The following is a 21875-nucleotide window of genomic DNA, read 5'->3' on the forward strand; positions in this document are numbered from 1 at the left end:
ACATGCTGAAATATATCTGTGCTTAATTTGATGGAAAAAAGTGTCAAATCATTTAGCCTCACCCGCCCCGTCCTCTGACATTCTCAGCCCTGCGGCGGAAGTAAAAATCAAGAGTTTATCTCATCATTGATTATTTTGAAAATGAAAAATGTGGACATCTAATGCACAAAAGAGAGGGACTGATATTGATTGTTCTCCTGCAGCCTCAAATCCTGGTATTGAACTGTGGGACCGACGGAAAACAGCGGTGGTGAAACTGGAGGATCGATGAGGATGATGGAGCCATTAGTGACACAGTGACCCTGGTGAGGTTTGATTGGTTTTTGTAGTGTTGTTTGGAAAGCAGGACTGTTGATGTCGGGTAACTGTGCAGCGGTTACGGCGGGCGGCCGATGGTACCTCTGCGGTCGCCCTGTTGATATGTCAGACGCAGGTTTTTCCTCATGCCTGCGCGTCTGTCTGTTGTTCCTGCTCGCTCTATTAACTCCCACTCTTTCATTTTCCACTGTTCTGCGGTGTCCAGTAGTTGCTCAGCAATAGCTCCTCCGGATAGTGCTCAGCTGACCGCACCTCAAGAGCCAAAGCTGCGGGTGGATCATCGCTTATTCTGAGCAAAGCTGCTTTAATGCAGACACACTTGGGGGGTGTTTCTGTTGGCCTCGCTCGGGCGGTGGGAGAGAAATGTAAGCCGAACTTGTCCTTGGCTCAGACTCGCACTTCTGCACAGTAACAGCAAGATAGTGTAGTGTGTGACTGAGATTCAAATTTAGTTTGAGATTTTGAAACTAAATCATAAAGTCATATCCATCTAGCACAGAAATCTTTAATCACAGCAATATATCAGAACAGAAATATCTGTCAAAATAATCTTGACATGATGTGCATTTCTTGTTTTGTGTGAAAACAACTACTGGAGGAGTTCTGTAATTCTCATCACACCATCGTCAGGTTAAATGTGATCACCCAGGCCTTGTGATTCATGATCTAATAAACTACAAGGGTTACCATGTTTGCATTGTCATGCATGAAATTAGCATTTATCTCAAGTAAATCCCCACAGAGCCTCCAGTGTCTTGCCTGCAGCATGGTCTGCTGTTTTGACTTCAGTCTATATTGTAGTTTTGAGGCTCAGTTCCTGTCGATCGTGTTCAGGCAGAAGACCTGCAGGACACACCCCACCGCCCTGCAGGCCAGGTCGACATTTTCTCTCTGCTCACAGGCTCGGATCAATAACGACTCGCTGTCCATCACTTATAGAGTCATCTGTGTCTCCCGGGGGTTTGTTAGCTGCATCCTGAGAAAGACTAGAGCCAGATAGCACTCACATGTACAGATAAAACAACCAATATTTATGTAAATTAATTAATTTTAATATTACAGAGGATGGCAGCAGCATTTGACCAGACATGACTGTTATACATAATTTAAAAGGTCTTGTTGACCTGTGCTCAAAATCACATACTGGATATTTCATTACAAATAAAATCCCAGAAAGGGAAAAAAAGAAACAAGGTTATTCATTTGATGTTCAGGTAATTATTGTTTGCATTTTAAAGCTTTTAAAAACATTATTTCTGCACCATGAAACCATGTGAAGATTCTTTAATAAGACATTTTATTTTGAAATTAAGAAAAGTTTTTTCTATGGTCTAATTTAACATCTTTCGGCTCATTGTGGTTGTTTTTGAGGCCAACAGATGTTTTAGTTCAACTGTTGGGTGATTAGTTTATTCTGCAGTCGCGTAAGTGGCCCCAGAAAAACATATTAATGCTCAATGCAGCTTGAAATAGATGGACAAGAGAGATTTGGTGATACAAAACATTGTTTTCTGTGCCCTGTTGAGAAACAATAACAGATTTCCATTATGGCACTTGACTGAAAACAGTGTGACATTGACGCAACATACTACACAGAAGACACAGTGAAATCACACTGAGAGCACGCGAGCTACACATGGCACTAATTGATTTCAACTAGCCTGTAACCATGGCAACAGGGATGCTCATAAGATGTCTGATTGTAGCGTAGAGGGGGGTCTTCAATCAATACAGCTCCCTACAGTGGTGGCTTTTTCTGACACTGATGCTCCATTAGCATGTGTGTGTGTGTGTGTGTGTGTGTGTGTGTGTGTGCGCGCACACGCATGTGTATGTGCGTGTGTGTGTTTGTGGACCTCCCTGTGCCAGGAGCAGAGTGGTGCAGGTCCAGGTGATGTCATCACCCGTTGGGTAATGTAATGGTGCACAGGGTTGCTGAAGTGGCTCTGCATCGTGTCTCTAACACACACACACACACACACACAGCATTGACCTTTATGGGGTCCAGTGTTGGGCGTGCTCATGCTGCCGGCATATAAAGACATAAATAGTTTAAACATGCTTCTCCTCGCCCATTGTCGTCTTCTCCTCCTCGTCTTCCTCACAAATTCTCTCCTCCTCTTTTGTCTCTTCTCTCCTTCTTTCCTGTCCTCTTCTCTCCTATTCCATCTTGAATCCTCTTATTTTGCTTTCTCCCTCTTCCTCCCGTCCTTGTTTGATCTCCTCCCCTACTCTCTCCTCTCTCCTTGTTTCCTCTATTCTCCCCCCTTCTCTCTCCTCTTCCTCATCCAGCCTTTCATTTTGTTTTCTCTTCTCCTCCTTTATTGTCCCTGCTCTTCTTGTTTCCTCTGATCTTCTCTCTATTTCTCTTCTTTTTCTGCTTTGTCTCTCCTACTCCCCTTCTTCCTATCCTCCCCTTCTTCCTTTCCCCCTCTTTCTCTCTCCCTCACCTTTCCTTGTTTCCTCTTCTCCGAATCTCTTCCTTCTTCCTCACCCACGCTTTCCTTGTGTACTCTCTGTCTTCCGCTTCCTCCTTCTCTCCTTGTGTCCTCTCCTTCCCTCTCTCTCTTTTGTTTCTTAGTTTTGTCTTCTCTCCCCTCCTTCTCTTTTATCTTTCCCCTCTCATTTCCCTGTGTCCTGTCCTCATTCAGCGTCTTCATCTCTCCCCCGTTCTCTTCTCTCTATCCCCTCCCCTCTCCTCATCTTCACCTATTCTCTCCGTGTGTGTCCTCCTTTTTTCCTCTCAGTTGTTTCTTTTCTCCCCCACATATCAGGTCAACCAAAGGTAAAGATGCAAAATAGGAGGAACCTGAAGAGTAGAAGCAATGTGACGTGAGGAGGACATGTAGGATTTTTTGTCAGCGTGTTTGTTTTGTGAAGACATTCAGTATATTTTGCAGAGAAGCTGTTCTTGTTCTTCATCACCTCTGAAAGGTGTTGCAGCATCTGGACCGAACTGAGTTACAGAGCATGAAACCAGCAGTCTTGAGTGTTTTTGATCTAGGCTTTTTGTCTGTGCAGAAATCGCATGTGCGTTCTTTTTTCTTTTAGACGTTCACACTCGCACACACTTGTGAGACGCACACATACACACACATACACTCAGAGTGCTGCACTGAATGACTCGGCACTCTGTCTCAGGGTGCACGAGGTTCTGGCAGATGTTTGTGTCTGTGTGGGCTCAGTTCCTGTGAGCTCTGCTGGCCTGCTGGAATTCAGGAATTCTCTCACACACACACACACACACACACACACACACACACACACACACACACACACACACACACACACACACACACACACACACAAGGCATTTATTATTTAGCTCTCTTTTTTTATCTTAACCTTTAACTCACCAGTGCAAGTAGCCTGAACACATTTTCTGTTTCCCTGTAACCCTCTGCGTCACATTCACATTTAAAGTAAACGCTGCAGTCTGAAGGGCTCAGTGTACCTTCAACGAGGTCGTCCCAACCACGTCTGAAGGAGAGAGTGTTCATATCTGTTTCTAGCGAGAAAAGCCTCCATAGGGTTGTCGCTGAGGGGTGCAATGAATCGTACAAATGGACATAACAGCATGCGCTTTCAGACACTCTGTCCTCCGTGATATTCATGATATTCAAGGTGGCTCTGGGGTCTTTGAAGAAGCCAACAGCAGAAAGCTTTAGGTGGAGGAGGGGGATTCAGATGCTGTTCCCTGATACTGCAGTGAGGCTCTCAGGTGACTTTACAGCAGTTTTGGTGGGTTGTGTATATTGTTAAAGAGCACTGTTGATCCGAAAGAGAGAACAATGTGTGGATTCACTTCCTCCACCCTCATTTTCCACAGATATAGTGGTGGTCTGAAAAGGCAACTTCTGTGTTGTCACAAAATATTTGACCTTCAAAATGTCAGACTTTTCAGGAACCAAGAAAACCGCCAGCTGCTCGTTGCACGATCAGCCTGAATGTTAGGCATTAAACACTGAGGTTTAAAAGGTTTCATTATCTTGAGGAGTCCATCAAGAATTTTCTGAATTCCTTGTACAGACTTGCCTCTTTATATTAAAGCTGCTGTAAGTGGGTTAAGGTTAATATTAACCTTAATAATAATGGACTGTATAAGTGTTAATAATGGCATAATTGCTTGTTTCTACAACAGCAATACACACTTTGTAGTTTTAACATTTAATAGGCTTTTTCTTCACGTTCTTGTTGTTTGTTGTTCATAATAGCATCACTAACACATTTATTGACTTTTGTCACTGCTCTGTTATGATTAATACACACGTTATGAAATTGTTAGCAGCTAACCAAGCTTTTTTGAAGCTACCAGATTTGAAGCAACTTATCAAGGGCCATTTATTATTTGGATAATCCAAGAATATACAAGTTATTTCTTAAGTAAATTTAAAGTAAAGCAATTGTTAAAAATGGGTGACTGAATGAATACAAAAAGCAAAACAGTCAGACATCCAGACAAATTGGATTACACGCAAACCAAACACACCTTTCTCGATTTTGAATTCAGGCGATGATGGTGAGAAGTGTGGACACAAGGTGTGGTGTTCGTCTGAGCTGATGCTTAAGGAGCGTGTGTGCGTGTGTGTGTGTGTGGAGTAAGTGTCAGCACCTATACTGTGGATCATCAGCAGCCAGTTGAGGAGTAAACCCACATAGGGTGTATAAAACATGCCTTTAATCCTTGAATGATCCTCTCTGATGAGTGATCAGGGGTGGGAGTGTCTGTATGTGTGTGTGTGTGTGTGTGTCTGGAGCTAGAAAAAGCATTACCGTGTGTTTGGCACAGCTCAAAGTGTAATTTAACCGTTTAGTTCCTATTCCGCAGTGCAATCATCCTGGGTTTGATAAGTACAGTGCAACCCTCAGTGTTGGGACGGGGAAGCAAACACTCCTTCTGTGTTGAGAGATTTAAAGTGAAGTGAACTTGTGTGTGTTTACGTGTGTGCGAGCAGTGTTGAGGAATGCTGAGGTTCGGTGTTTATTGCTGTTATACTTGTGAGAACCGACTGTGGGAGAGGAGGGGGTGTTGCCGTTCACTTGGCGCACTCTGAAGACCTGCACGACGAGTTGAGCTTCTCATCTGTATTTAATATCTTGGATGCGTGCCTGTCGCTGGCAGCTTTCTCCACTTTTTATACGATCTTAAAGACTCCCTGTCTCCTCTAATGCATTTGTAGTAGAGACATGGTAATTTACTGCATGTTTGCTGCACTGCTGCTGTAAAATATCAGATTTTATTCTCTCTCTGTGTGCCAAAGAAGGATCGGGAGGCGTAGTAGTTTCAAACATACCTTGTTTATCTCAGCTGTTAGAAGAGGAGAAAAAAGGGGCTGCAGTCAAGTCTCAGGTCTTTTTTTATCAAAGCCCTTTTAAACAAAGGTTTCCAGAAACCTCTCAGTCACAGAAACACAACTAAAAGTCCATTTCCCCTGCATCTAAATAATTTAGTGGCCCGAGGAAGTTCCGGGTCCGTTGGGACTTTGATGGACATGGAACTAAATTTAGTTGGGCTGAGTTGACCTTATTGTGGTCTCAACAAAGTTTTAAAGAAAGACTACAGTCAAATATATTAAAAAAGTTGCACTGATCATTACTGCACATGTGCAACTCTCAACAGAGATTGGGAAGAAGAAAGATGTCTCACTCCCTGGCAACTTCTGTTAGCAGCTTCCGTTGGCAGTGTCCGTTAGCAGCGCTGGAAGAAATAATGTGTCGAATTCAGAATGAACTTGCTTTAGTTCGATGAGGAGTATGATCTTCTGTTTACTGGTTCCCATTTTTCCTGCGTGTTTGTAATGATGAAGTTGGACACACAAGGAAATGAAAATATATAAAGGGTGTCCATTGACCGTATGAAAGGAGCTGATCGCCCATCACTTTTGCCCGTGTGTAAAGAACTCACATACATATCCTTCTCTTGATAGGTTATATCATATTATTAATGAGTAAATCTCTCTTATGACATAAAATGTGTGTATGTTTTCTATTAAGGAAGTCCATGTCACCTGCAGATGATTATGGTGGTGTCATTGAAAGGAGGAATTTTCTTTTTCTAGCATCTGACAGCATCAGTAGCAGCCCTGAATTCATTGTCTAGAAGCTCACAATAACCTGACTCATAAACTGCCACACGTATGTGCAAGTACCGTCTGCCAGGAAAGGCAGCGTCTGAAGTCGTCCCTACATTGTTTATCCACAGGCCGCATACTTATTGTATGCATTGAGTGATTAGTCACTAAGTGAGTCATTTCAGACACAGCTCGATCTTAAAAGATTTTTTATTGTTCCTTGGTCAGTGATAATAAGTCTTGGGTTTAATGCTTTTATCTGAGCAAAAAACTAATACAGAACTAATGGACAAAACCCAACTGCAGCCGCAACGTAGACTTGCAGGCTTCATGGGAGGGACAGGATCTGGGAAGTTATTGTGGATAATTGAATTTAGTACTTTTTAGATCGTATGTCAGAGCATTCAAATCAGCAAATGTACGTCTTGTACTTGTAATTGATCGTAACAAAGAGGAGACAGACTTTTACCGTCAGCCTTTTTCGTGTTCTCCTTTTTTTTTAAGAGCTGAAACAATTAGTTAATTAATTGATAGCTGTTTTGATATTCACGTAATCCGTTTCAGTCATTTCCTCCAGCAAAAATGCCCAAAATGTGTTGGTTTCAGGTTCTCACGTGTGCAAATTTAGTGCATCTCTTTGTCATATGATCATCCACGGGATGTTTTTAAGTTTTGGACTGTTTGCCAGACAGCAAAGATTTTGAAAGGCATCGCCTTGTTTTGTAAAAAACTGATATGATTTTTCAATTTTTCAGCTTAAAACAATAGATTATGAAAATAATAGGTAGTTGCGGCCCTACTTCTGTCTTTCACATTCTCCTCTCTAAACTTACATCTCTGTCCTGGTTTCCTTTCTCTGCCCGACTCGTTAAATATTAACATCGACTTGGAAGCAGCTCTGCGTTCTATCATTTGCAGTTCCCCTCCGACCTGAGTGATGATGGCTGCCTCTGACTGGCTGTGACCCGGGGCTGAACCTGTCCACCGGTCCAAAGACTGACACGCTCTCATTAAGACATCCACTACTGTTTCACTCTCTCTCCATTTTAAAGCACAGGCTCGTTCCCTCACCGCATCAGCTCCCGGGGCCTTATCTCAACACACTGTCAGCACTTTAAATTCGAACCGTGTCAAAACGCGATGTGAAAAAATGTTTAGCATCCTCCGCTTCACCGCCTCCTCTTGTTTGTCTTCTTTCCACAACTTTCTTCTCATCTTGTCTCCTTCCTTCCTCGCTGTGCCTGACTTCTATTGCTTTCCAGCTTCATCCATCGCCATCACCACCAACTGTCAAAAAATCAGTTTCTCTCTAAATGCCGAACATACAGTATTAAGGTCATGTCCATCCATTGTACTCGGCGTCTAATAGCCATCCAGTTCCTGCCTGAGTGACCTCACCGCGCAGCTGTTTCGAGGAAATGCCAGAAAAGTTTTTTTCATCCCAACACAAAATTTGGCCGCCAGCTTCGTAGCCCCACACACGTGATTCAGAGCCTCAGCTGGTATGTAACCTTGGCTCCTCACAGTGACCTTTGACCTCGAAAAAACTATCCATCACACAACCTTCCAGCTACTCCTGAAGTCTCCTGCAGTCCTGTTTTCTGGTTCATGAAGTCTCAGCAGGCAGGGTACTCAAAGTAAGCAAAGAGGTTATATTTCTCTAGAGAAACGCTGTCCAGCCATTCTCCTGCTCCGCTCCACTAGAAGCTGGAGGATGTCTTAGCTCTCGAGGCAACAGTGCAAGAAGAGGAGAATTAAACTTGCTGTATATCCGTTTTTTTTTTTTTTTGGGGGGGGGGGTCATTACCCAAAGTAGGGATTTAGGTTGGCCTCCGATCCTTTAAACTGGTAATCCCCAATATCCTTTTATTTTGGTGACATCTGTGGTGTTTTTGAACGGTACTTCCCGGAGATCATTGTACGTCGCCGTTACTTGCACTCAAGTGTCGTCTTCCTTTTAGTTTTCTTTTGATGAAATTTGTGAAAAGAAAAACCTGCAGATGGGGATTTATTTTTTTCTGTTCTTCACAAACAAACCATTTTTGCTTTTGCGTGAAACACAATGAGCTCTATTACTTTGTGCATGAAATTGATTTGTTTTATTTGTGCATAATTGCAAGTTTCTTGCTGGAGCATTTCAAAGTTGATGTATGAATTTATATTTATTTTATTTCTAGCTTAAAATGTAATACTAATTGTATTTTCACTTTTCACTTTTCATGCAAGATATTAGATAACAGTTAGTAACTTTCTCACTGGAACCCACGCTCTCCCACACATACTGTACATTCTCTCCCTTGCTACTGTATCTGTGTCATCCATTCTCACTGTGAAAGCAGTCTGTTTTAGCCCCTGGTGGTTAATATTTTAGCAACCACATGAGGACTTGCTGATAACGGTCATAAGTCACCGTTTTCCAGCTTAGTGACTCGCTGAGTCAGACTGACAGCTGGGGTCAGCTGGCTACAGAGATCCAATGAAGAAGGAGAACAGGAGAGCTGAATGAAAGCTAGAGCAGCTGGTTTCAGTTGATTTATACCAAACCCCAAAAAAGCCAGCAGGTGGACTGTGGTCATACAGGGACTTAAGGAAAAGATGTTCAGACGCATGAAGTAACAGTGTGGTAGTAAGTTGACAGCTCTCTGTGTTAAATGCCAAGCTCATCAGGTTGCTTGAAACAGGAAAATACATGAATGAGAACGACTATTTAGTTTCGGTTGAACACTCACACAGTTTTAGTTCAAAGGCTCAGTCACATCAGCATTCAATGATAGTAAAATCAATGCATTTTAATAGAAGTGGCATTCTCTCTTGGGGGTGAAGAACATTTTTCCTTGGATTGTTTGCATCACATTCAGCTTTGACGAACTTGCTTGTAGCGCACACAGTTTTGCCCCACTAACCATTAACTGACTGTACTGACAATGCTAACCTTAAAGAGAAAACGGGAGACTTGTCTTTTGTCTTGCACCATATTCCTCATCATCTGAAATACAAAGAGAAGAGACAGGTTTCACTTACAGTAATGAGGAAAGAGTGGATGGTTCACTTGTGTCTTTGTGAGCTAGCTGTGTCCGAGATCACTCCTTCATTCACTCTTTCACTGGCGACGGAGCTAACTAGCTTGCTAGCTTGCGCCTAACCAACAGCCGCCAACGCACAACGTTTAACTGAAACTTAACAAGCTAGCAAGCCTTCAGACCTAGATAATGACTGATGAATGCTAGCATCTTCCTGGCTGGATACTGTCTCTGGATACTTGCCAACAACTGTAATTTGCCGAATAACGCTTAGCAGAAAGTGTACTTGCTACGGACACTGACTTATATTGAAGGCCCTGGTAGATAATTCTACATACTTGGAATTCACGCCCTCGAGTAAAACGATCGACAGTAAATAGTGAACTATATCATTTCCTTCAATGTGAAATTTCCCACTAGCAACTGAGCTAAATTGCTTGCTAGCTAGCAGCTGACTAACAGCACGCTCACCAACTGATAACGGTTAACTGACACTTAGAAGCTAGCAAGCTTTGAGACGTAACTGACAACGGCTAGCATCTCTCTGGCTGCGTTAGGGTTAGAAATATTTTGAGTTGGTCACTCTCAAGATGCGAGCTAGCGATATGTTTTTCAGTGAGTGGATGTCTTTTTCTTTTTTTTAGGCATCACACAAGGACATTTATATTCCTTTGAATAGATTCACACTATTCCACTAGTCATCAGGTTCCAATAATGTGGCTAAAATGCCACAGAAGACTGCAAACCAGGCTAGTAGACATACATGTAAACAAAGCTGGATTTTAAGATACTTAGAATAAACTGCTTTGTAAATGTTTTATGATGAAGGAAAAACATTCAACACATTTGTTTGAGCTCAGTCCACATAATGTGTTTGGGTGACTGAATATATGTAAATAGAATAACTTTTGTTTGTTTCTGAGAAAACTCTGCAGGGGGAGTCTATTGTGCTGATGCCATGTATCTGACCCTTTTACATGTACTCTTGTGGACCGTGGGTCACTGTGGCATTTAACTGGAATGTATCCATCCTGTTCCTTTACCTGGTGTTGGTTGTGATGCAGTTTCATTGTGTGCCAACTGAAGGTGCAGGAAAAAGAGGAAACTGAGCCATTTCCCTCTTGTTTTGGATGCGTAGTGTGACTGGAGGTATGCCTTTTTGTCCGACCGTAAGTGTCGTTTCGGCTATTTGTTTTGTGCTGTGCAAGAAGCGCACAAAACCCAGCAGGAGCCCACCAGACAGCACAGACGGACCGCGATTTCAGACTGTATTTACATTTCTGCATAATAGACTTGAAGCTCTGACCCTTCGCCCGTTTGAACAGCTCATTAGTGAATGCATCAACGCGGGGGATACATTGTTTTCGATTCTCGTGAACTCTCTCTCATCTCCGCCTCTTTCTCAGTTCTGTCGTCTCTGCCTCCGCTCTGCCTTTCATCCCTCACAGTCCACCTCTTTGTGCCGTACAGATACCCGGCTGTCTGTTTCCTCTCTCTCTCTCTCTGTCTCTGTCTGGTGCTGGTGGGCTGCTGCAGACTGCTGTAGGTGGTCAGGATCAGTCCAGACAGCAGGAGGGAGAGGAGGGTTTGTCTGGGGCGCTCAAAGGACGACTGGCTGCCTCATCCTCTCCTTCATGTTCTCTTTTTATATCTATCCAGCCAATGCTGTAGCTCAGAGAGCCACTGAAGAAAATGTTTTACAGAAGAAAAGAGGAAAATGTGAAAACGTTAAAATGTTACGCATGTTTGTCTTGATAGTGAATATCCAGAGTGGAGCCAGACAGAAGCAGAAACGGCGGGAGAGAACCAGCAAAGTACGTCAAAAGAAAGTAGGAACCGGTGATTCAGTTCACTGATTCAGAAAAGTAAGATTATTGACAGGGTTTGTACAACGGAAAGCAAGAGGTGACTTGATTGACTCGGCAGGGATCAGCTAAGCCTTCATGGTGGTGGCCTTGCTTTTGGCCTACATGTATTTAATGCTCATACTTTCGGGGTTATTCAGTGATGGGTCTGTCTTGTAGCTTCATACACAGTGATACGTCACATGCTACATATAGTCTGGTATTGGCATTTTGTCTGGCAAAACAAAGCTGTCAGTCTTTAATTCTCATTTTCCGCATTTCGATAGCGTGCCGCAGAATTTAACGAGCCTTAATTCACAGATCCGACCAGTATTAGTGAGAAATGACAACGACGGGTTCAGAGTAGCAGTTTCCTTATCCTCTCGACAAATACAATAATGGATTCAAGAAAACACTGGCAATGATGCATAAACAAAAAACAAACAAACATCAGTGTGGAACCATTACTCGCTAGCACAAAGCGATTGGCAGATTTGCAAAGAACTTCCTCTAAGAATGAAATTTTATCTATTTTACATCAGGAAACTACACTGATTTTAGCTTTAATTGAATGATCAATCAAGCACCATTTTAAACATATGGTATATTAAAGTGTCAACGTATGTAACTGTAATTTGCAGTTTGTTTCAACATCACATTTTAAGTTTCGTAGTCTGTGAAGTGTGTGTCTGTGTGTGTGTGACAGAATGGAGTGCTGTGTTCACTATCAACAGGGAAGTGGTGAATTACACCATTGTGCTCTCATTACAGCCACTTTTGTGTGGAAGGTGGCAGCTGTTAATCTTGGCACACGGCTAGAGCCCTTGGATTATCACATGAGTACACATGCACACATACGCGCACACACACACACACACATGCATGCACACGCACACTCACAGGGTATGTAGCTCTGATAAGCTGGCCAGTAGCCTTTAAATTCATGAAGCAGCCACTGTTCCTCATTGTTTTGAATAGCTATCAGTTCTTGTCTCTCTCTTTTACTCCTGCTCCTCTTTGTGGCGATTGTGATAGTAGTTCCCTTTACCATCCTAAACAGAAAGCCTATTGAGTCGGCCTTCTCTGTCATGGGACAGATGAAATCTCCATGACTCTACTGACCCTGTTGTGACTCAGTGTACTGGAAATGCCCGAGGCTGCGAGGACATGAACTGATGTCTGAGACAATCATTTCTCATTGAATCCTTGTTCTGTTGCTTTGCAGCCATGTTTAATCTCCCCTCTCTCTCTGTCTCTGTCCTCCTCCAGTTGGGATGTCCTGAGTCAGTCCTTTGGGCCCAGAGAGCGGTGTGCTGATGGGACCTGCTGCGCCACCATGAGCTTACAAGATGGCGGCTGCAGCTACGCCAGCAGCGCCAACATGGCCACCGCTAGTGGCAGCATGCGGAGGCGCCTGGAGGACCAGGAGTTCACCCTGCGTGTCTACCCAGGCGCCCTGGCTGAGGGCACCATCTACTGCCCTGTCAGCGCCCGCAAGAACACCACAGCTGCTGAGGCCATTGAGTGCCTCATCGAACGGTTGCACCTGGAGCGTACCAAATGCTACGTGCTGGCCGAGGTGAAGGAGTTCGGCGGGGAGGAATGGATCCTGAACCCTGGCGACTGCCCTGTTCAGCGGATGATGCTGTGGCCAAGGAGTGCCCTGGAAAACCGCAGCGGCTTGTGCAGTGGTGATGACTACCGGTTCCTCCTGCGGGAGAAGAACCTGGATGGATCTATCCATTATGGCGGCAGCCTGCAGATGTGGCTTCGGGTGACTGAGGAGCGTCGGCGCATGGTGGAACGGGGCTTCCTCCCCCAGCCTGCAGGGAGCGACCCTCCGTCTGACCTCTGCGCTCTCCCGGAGCTAACAGAGCGCGCCATTTTGGAAAGTCTTCGTGCACGTTTCCGCCAAGAGAAGATCTACACTTACATTGGGAGTATTCTTATTGTGATTAACCCCTTTCAGTTCCTGCCAGTCTACAATCCCAAATATGTCAAAATGTACGACAACCACAGACTAGGCAAGCTTGAGCCCCACATTTATGCTGTGGCAGATGTGGCGTATCACGCCATGCTGCAGCGACGGAAGAACCAGTGCATAGTAATTTCTGGTGAGAGCGGGTCAGGGAAGACCCAAAGCACCAATTTCCTCATTCATCACCTGACTGCACTCAGCCAGAAAGGATTCGCCAGCGGGGTGGAGCAGATCATCCTGGGAGCGGGGCCGGTGTTGGAGGTAAGAAAGTCACTTGACAACAGCAGCTGTGTTGATCGACTGTCACATGGTTCTGTTCATATTGGTCTGCTGTTTTTTTGGTAAGCTGTGAAGATGTGAAGCGCAACATCTAGAGATAGATTTGAGATTCACACTCCAGAATCAGCGGTGAATGATGAACGTTCATCTGTATCATATCTGATGATGAACATCTTCAGAATTGCTGGATCACAGTATGAGTGCACAGTATCTGACTGCCTGATTTGGTTGGACCTCAGTTGAGTCTTATGTCCCTTTCCCAGTGCAGGGACTTTCTGAAAAACCCCTGAACCTTGTCATGATCTCAAGAACTGTGCCAGAACAAAACCTGCAGTTTGATCTAGAAGGACTTTCAGTTCCATTTCTGTATAGTTCTGCACCTCAAAAAAGGTTGACAGGAATGTGCACAGAGAAGTTCAGTGGTCTTGATTTGGTTCCTGAGTTAAGTTCCTTGGGCATTTTGGTGGAAAACAGCCAAAATCTTGAAGCCCTGAGGACCAAGGTAGAGTACAAGTTAATTTGAAAAGAAAGTCCAATGTTGAGTCTCATTCCCAACTACAGCAATAAACCAAATACTGATGCTTTAGGTCCCCCGGGTCGTCAACCACTGGTGCTGTGGGTAGATCGGGTGGGCCACCAAGTACTCAGTTCCCAAAATCATCTATCTTACAAATTGGACCTTTAAGATTGCTCAGGAGCTATCGCAGGATGTCTTTTTAAGGTTCTCTAAACATGTCAACTGTAGACCTAAAAGATGTTTCACAGCAAGACTGAGCATAAAAAAGGCTCATGTAAAGATTAAAGAATGGTCTTGCGACCAAGACTTGTTGTAGAACTATAGACATGGCCGCTCTTTAATTTAGGGCTGAAATATTCTTTTATGAATGCCCTGTGTAGAAAGCCAGCAGAGTATATCTCCTCTTACTGTAACAGCCAGCTCAAGACAACCTGAATGTGATTCATATGTTGTGAATTAGACACCTCGGTTGTGGAAGGGAAGTGACAAAAGCCTGATGAAATCTGAAAAGAAGCCAGCAGGTTATTTCTCTGGTGTAGGAATGTCAGCTCATGAGATGAGGCATGAAATGGATTATAGAAATGTCCCTCTGAAACTGGAAAGCCTCGACATGTAGGGAAACCTATATTTAGCCCCGGCTTTACTGCATATGACTCTTATATGTATTATTTGACCCAGAAACTGGGTTTTCCACAGTGCCAAATCTCTGCATTGATGGGGTAGAAAAAAAAAAAAAACCTAATGGAATGTAGCCTAATCCGCCCTGGATTATAAATCAATAAAGGATTATGGATTATGGAATTTCATTGGGAATTTCATGTTTTGGAAAGGTCTATTCAAGGACAACATGTTCTCCAGCCTCGTAAATAAGACTGGGTGACCTCCCCTTATTTTTTCTTGCAGCCATTTTGTTCTTGCTTCCTGTCAGGACGTATGGGGATTTCATGTCAGCACGCAGCTGTGCATGTTGACACCACGTGCGTCCCATGTGGAGGTCTGTACAGTAAAACGAGGCAGTCATACGGTCAGTTGGATATACGTTGTGTCATCTGGAAATCATAAGTCACCTTTAGGACCTCCTTGCTGCTTCCGAGGAAGAAACGCATAACTGCAGCTGCGTTCGTGTTTACACTTTGATTACATAAAATATAAATGGCCTTTGTTAAAACCTGCGAAGCAGAAGCTGCCTTCATGTGTGACTAGTGCTTCGTACAATGCTATACATCCAAAGAATCTCTTGTACCATCACAAACAAAGGATGTTTTTCACGTGTTGAAAATGACTGGTGTTTTGGCTGTGGAGCTTCTCCTTGTAGTTGTGGTTGAACATGACTACCACAGTTGCACTTCTCTGTAGGTGATGATTTGACAACAGGTGACTGAATACCTTTCACAGCTTCAATGCCACAGGCGACAGCTCTGGGAGGACCAGAGAGGCTTGTGTTGATAATAACACAGATAGAGGAACATTACTCTCTGAGGAACTAGATACTGCTCGGTGGCTTGTTTTGCTGCGCGTGGAGAGCACAACTATGTCCCACGCTATCACTTCCCCATCAGTCACCTGTCTGGCCAAGGTGTGAGTGCAGAGACCAACAAGCGACGGACAGAAAACTTCATCTTTGATTTCTTCTTCCTGTTTGTTGTATTCAAGGGGCTGATTTTTGTTTGTCTACCTGACATCATGATAAACATTTCAACTACATTGTCTGTGGCAGCTATCTTTTATTGCTATCTCTAAGTGTGCTGTCATGATACCCTGAAAAATATCAGCAGCCAATACCATTTTTCCAAAAAATTGAAATAATATTGAGAGCACAAAAGTTTTGGGAGCTAAGAAACAACCACAGTGAAACCTCAAATTGTCATTTTTACCATTCAGCTTTTGTACAGACTAAACAAACCAGATATAACATGCTAATTAGCGAATTTTAGAGGCGCTGGACAGATCAAGGCTTGCTGTTTCCCACTGTTTCCGGTCTTTGTGCTAGGCTAAGCTAAATGGTTTCTGACTTCAGCTCTAAATTAGCATTAAGACACTGAACTCTTGTGAAAATGTTGAACAAAATAGCTGTTTGAGAGGAAGTTTCAGCAACATTAGCTGTAATTATTTCACATGATGCACAGAATATATTGCCTAGATCACCAAAGATATGTAGTTTGGAGGGCAGTAAAAGTAATTCGATTTTCAGAAATAAGGAAACAATTCGTAAGTCTTTGCCATAAATAGATGCTTTTATAAATGCGATAATCTGATAATAAGACAAAAAAGTAACCACACATGCCAAAGTGACTCCATCACTCTGTATGAACTTGTGGCTCTTGTCACCATCCAACAGCTCACACACTATAAACGACCTCTGGCATTAACGGTTTTCCTGTGTGCTGTAGCTTTTCCAATACTCCCGGACAGCTGAACATGACGTCCACCTTAACGCACTGTTTGCATCCTGTGACCAACAGCTGGATGCAGAGACGTTATAGGCTGTTGTGAATGCGCATTTCTTTCGAGAAGCAGACCTCTGGGGTAAAAAGTTTACCGCCAGCCAAGAAACGAGGCTGCTGAACTGAACCAGCCGAATTCTTTGGTTTCCACAAGTTGTAATGCCAATTACAGAACCATTTGCTTCGGTCAGATGCTGCCGCCGCTGCTCTGAAGGTTTGTGAGAGTTTGAACGTTTGCCTGAGGCAGAGTCAGGCTGAACGTATGAGGTCAGCAGGGTCTTATTAGATGGATTTCAAATGCATGCCAGTTTCAGAGAAGAATTAAAATTCTTTTGCTAATCAGACAGTTGGTGGTACAGTCCCAGGCCCCTGCAGGCAAGATACTGACCCCAGAAATTGCTCCCAGTGGCTGTTTCATCAGTATGTGAGTGTGTATGAATGGCTATCGCTGCTGATAAGGAGATGGAATCTTACATGGTAGCCTCTGCCTCCTGAATGTCTGAATGCTGACTGGTGTTTTAAAGTGGTTTGAGTTGTCGGTAAGACTACTGAAGCATAATATTAAGTCAGTCCATCCACCATTTCTTGATGGATAGCTTCAGCTCCCCTTTGACTTCCTGTGGGTTTATATTCAGTACATGTGATCCATCCAGCTACACTATGGCCCCCAAAATGTTGAATACTTAATAACGGTGGTCTGATTTCAGAACTTAAACCTATTTTGACTGCTGATTGTCAGTGAATTATCCATGATTTGAGGATTTCATGTGTCTTTAAACGCTGAAATGATTAGTCAGTAAGCTTTTATGATAATCAGTTCAGGCATTTGTCAGTTCCCACTCTGCTAGTGAGATGCCTTTTCTGTGTTGAATCGTTGTACACAGAATATATTTGAGTTATGACTGTTTGTTTAGGCAAAGGAAGCAACTTAAGTGAGGGGTGCATGATGATATCGGCACGTCATCGATAAAGGCTATAAAATGGAATATTTACACTTGGGTTGTCATCACAACAGATTCTAACTATTTTTCTATTTTGTTTTACTCATTTTGTTGTGTATATAGTAGTATTTGCATCAGTAAACGGTCAAAAAGAGATCATGAGAGATCATACATCCCTAATTTAAACATTACATCTTAGGTTTAGGGGCATTTTGTCACAATTCTTTGACACAGTTAATCAATATGTGAAACAAATCCAGACACACCTGAGAACTGATAGATGAGAAGAAGTACAAATGAATCTAAACTTGTACAGGCATTTTCATCACGGTAATGGTTTTATTTGCTTCACAGTTTTGAAAAAAACTGGATGTTATGCTTTTTCAATAAAAACAGCCGAGGGAGAAGCGAATGAATGTGAGAGAATGAGAGCGAACCGTGGCAAAACATAGAACATAAACACTTGGCACATATTTCAAGAAAGCACAGAGAGTTTGTATCAACTGTGAAAGCTCAAACTCTATTTGTATGAAGGAGCAAAGGACACTGAAGCAATCGATGTCCAGACTTTGACATTAACTGAGCTCTGGAACAAGAAAGGAAAAATATCTCTCAGGATGAGCTATGTCTCGCTGGCGAGAGAAGCTGCGGTTGGACCTCGATTTGAGAACATTTGTGTAAGTGCCTGTAGACACAGATAAGTCATTCTCTTTGGATTCACTTAAGAAGCTTACTGCCAACCGCATGAATGGAGGGAGGGAGGGGAACCTGCAGGAGAGTGAAATATTACTTTTTAAACCTTGTTCCTTATAAATATTCAGAGTCAATTATTTTAAGTCGTGTGCCTCCCGTGCTGTATTTGATTGACGAAATTTAAACATGATAAGCTGATTTTAAACAGCACCGCGGGGTGTGCTTTAAGGCAGAATCCAGAGGGGGATTATTTCCCTCAGTTTAACTCTAAACAGTGAAAGCTTCTTTCGCCTCTGTTCATTTCGTTTCTGTCCTCCTTCTTCTTCACCTCTGCATCTCTCGACCTCTCCTCTCCCGCTCGTCCCTCTGTGCTCGATTCCAGCCGAGCAGAGTGGCGATCGGCCCGGCGCTTCACATCGCGTTACGGTGACGTGCAAGGTCAACAGCATTGCAGGCGAAGGCTATTTTAGTCATTCGTCAAGCCAATGTGGAGGACTCTCCCTCCCTCCCACGCACCAAGAGGGGCGAGCGAGTGTGTTCATGTGCGCATCATCACAAAATAAGCTCACCGCAGAAAACTGACAGACTGGCAGCTCCAACTGGCATGAGCATAGATGCATCTCTCAGTCCAAAGTCTTCTTCTTCTGATTTTCTCCTCACTGTTTATTCTCAGTCATGTTATTTTCTGTGAATAAATGCATATCGTAGATTTGTACGAAGAGCTTTGTCTAACTGCCTCGTGTTCTGCTCCAGAAGGCTCAGCTGCTTCCGGCTGCATGATCACTTTAGTTCTAATTAAATTAAGCAACTATTTTTGTAAGCACACTCTGTCTGTTCCAAAACTTTCATGATTTTTTTTTTCCCCCGCCAGCAAATATGAGACGATTCATTGAAGAAATGTGAACATGCATTCATGTTTTCAAGCTGGGGGATATTTTAGTGTTACTCTCTGTTGACTCACTGTGGAATCATGTCGTGACACACATAATCACAGCATTGTCTAATAAGTTCGGCCAAAATTAATAAGCAACATCTGATCTGATGCATTGTAGCATTTTTCGCTGCATTAAACATAACGAGAGTATGTTGTACAATTGGGCATAGATTTCCATTTGGGCTGCAACTAACAGTTATTTTCACCAATGCTGTCCTTTCAAAACAGCAATATCAAGTCTGTTTGATCTTTATATTATAAAATCTGAAAGATTTCAAGCAGCACTTTCCAAATGGGATGAAAACAACCAATGAGAGAGGCATCCCAGACCAGCTGATGGTACAATCTAGCCCTGCAGGCTAACATTAGCTAGCATACCGCTGTTGCCAGAAGCTTCAGATCTCACATTTCGTTCAGTCCTCTGTTGATTCTTTTGAACCTTGCTATAATCCCCATTTTGTTTACATCTGCTTCCCCATGAGATCATGTGAGAAGGATCACGTGTGAACCCAGCTTTAGCCTGCAGAGCCATGAAGACAGAGCACAGAAGCCACGCCCCCGCTGCTTAACACAGTGGTGATCATGGTTTATTCAAAATGTCCATTTAGTACCAAATTCAACACTGCACTGTATATCACGAGTTATTGGCAGCAAACCTGCAACGTGCGAAGAAGATCTGATGACTAATTCTCAAGATATGTGATTCACATAAAGGCAGAAAGTGATTCCTTGCAATAACTGTTAATTGCGTAGTCAAGAGGTTCCCAGCGTTTCGGACATCAAGGACCAGACATGAGCTATAATCTTTGCAAACATTTTACCCAAATGTGACATAAACTGAAAAGGTTGCCATTTTAGAAATATCACAAAACACAATTCACTGTCTGACAAACAGCCCAACGATATAGTTTTTTCTATCACGTAAGACTGCTAATCCCTAACGACGGATAAGTTTGCTAGCTTGAAAATTACCTAAACTATTATCAATCATTATAGTTGCTGATGAATTTTCTGTCAGTCAATTAACTGACTCATCTTTTCAGTCACTTACTAATGTCTTGATCATTATTTTAGCCGCTATGCACACACATACTTGTAATAAGCTTTAGCATTATTATCCTGGTGCACACAGAGACATATTTCCCAGCCCTCAACCGGCCCAGTTTATGACAGTGACTTTGCTCTTCTTTCAAGGACACAGTTGTGTGTGTGTGTGTGTGTGTGTGTGTGTCTTAAAGGAGCACTACAACAGTCTCCTTACATTAAAGCAGTGAGCTGACTCACTGTGACCAAGCGCATAGAGCTTTATTGTCCTGACTGTCGACCCTCAGCTCTTGACAGACACGTCGGCCGCCGCAGGGATCAGTCTTGTGACCTTTTGGCTACACTGCATCCTTTGTAGCCGCTGGACCGCCGTGTGACCAGAAATGCAGCAGTTGAGCCACATGGCAAACGGTGACCATCAGCATGACATCATACCGGCGGTACCATCAAGGATTTTCTGTATGCTCTGATGGCGCGCCGGAATCATTTCTTGTCATGAAAAAGCCTCTAATAACGTGCCGCAGATGGCCAGTAACTGCAGCGGTGTGTAATCTGAGCTGCGTCCAGAGCCAGGCGACAGGGTAGATATGACTGTACAGCAGGGATAGAGCTGACGGTAAGACAGCTGGCAGGCTGATGGGAAGGACTCAGCCTCTGTGGTTTGTGTCTGGTAGTCTGATCGCAGTCAGATGATCTCAGATGCTCTTTTTTTGTCCCTGGCCTCAACACTACATCCTATTGTGTTACACACAACTAGATATATACATGAGGGGAGATTTGACTTGTTTGTGTTATTCAAGACTTTAGGAACTTTATTGTGCTTAGATTTGTGTGTCCTTTTTTTTTTTTTTTTTTTTTTTTTTTTAAATTTTAAGGATAACTCTTGTCTTAACATGTTTTCAATAAATCCCATTAGAGGAGCACAACCAACTATGATCTCACTCTGCTAACAAGTATTGATTGAGTGGCTGAAGCCTCATTTACTGTAGTCCTCGTCTGTGCCATAGAGCTCCATTGTTGTCAGTAAAGCACATCTACGAGCCGTATTAAGAGCTTGAGGTGTGGCCAGTTCTCCGGCTGGAACCCTCATACAATTTTAAAAGAAGAGGGTGCATCGAGACGACATAAAAAAAAAACATTAAAAGAGCGCTAGTCCAACCTAAAACAGTGTTTCAGGTTTAAAGCGAGAGGGCTTACATCAGACTGAGACGATCATCACCTCAGCTAAGCAGGAGTTTCAGTTGAAGAGGAAACAGCCTTAATTAATGATGATTTGAAAACTGAAACAAAAAGCCAAATGAATGACCGGGAAAGTATTGAGAGAATCTCACACATTGTTGTGCAGAATATCCCACAACAAGCTTTAATTTCCTCTTTCTTAAAAATACACGGTTTTGGACTCGAGTCTGACTTTTCACTGGTCATGCAGAGAGTTGGCAGAGAGTTGTGTTTGACGAGTCAGTAACCTTCTGTGAGTATTAGAACTAGCTGGTGACACCTGCAGATGTTTGGATACCATTTTTCATCACATTACCGATTCAGATGCCAGAACTGTGTGTCTTGGCCAATTGTGAGTACCATCCCGATACCAGTGCATTTTAAAAACGTGCTGGGAAGAAGCAGGGTCCAATTTCAGGGCTGATCAGTTATATGATATCACATCAGTGCATAGTCTTACATACTTGCTGAAACCCAATAAAGCATTTTATGCTCTGTTGGAGGCACTTCCGATGATATTATCAGAATAACACTGATAATAACCCCTTGTTGTTGTTGTATGCTTGTGACAGTC

The 21875-nt window shown here is 43.1% G+C and overlaps 1 protein-coding gene across 13 annotated transcripts in view; it reads left to right on the top strand.

The window, feature by feature from the left end:
- The window catches only part of LOC119024291 (unconventional myosin-IXAa-like), a 143893-nt gene that overhangs the window by 23688 nt on the left and 98330 nt on the right, over positions 1 to 21875 (top strand). For 12 of the 13 annotated variants that reach the window (XM_037106924.1, XM_037106912.1, XM_037106918.1 and 9 more), the window contains exons 2-3: positions 204 to 305; positions 12523 to 13492. In XM_037106924.1, the coding sequence (XP_036962819.1) occupies positions 12590 to 13492 (903 nt within the window). In that variant the 5' untranslated portion in view covers positions 204 to 305; positions 12523 to 12589. The remainder of the gene's footprint in view (positions 1 to 203; positions 306 to 12522; positions 13493 to 21875) is intronic. The other variant, XM_037106913.1, reaches the window with a different exon arrangement.

Source organism: Acanthopagrus latus, chromosome 8, assembly GCF_904848185.1.
Source record: "Acanthopagrus latus isolate v.2019 chromosome 8, fAcaLat1.1, whole genome shotgun sequence".
NCBI lineage: Eukaryota > Metazoa > Chordata > Actinopteri > Spariformes > Sparidae > Acanthopagrus > Acanthopagrus latus.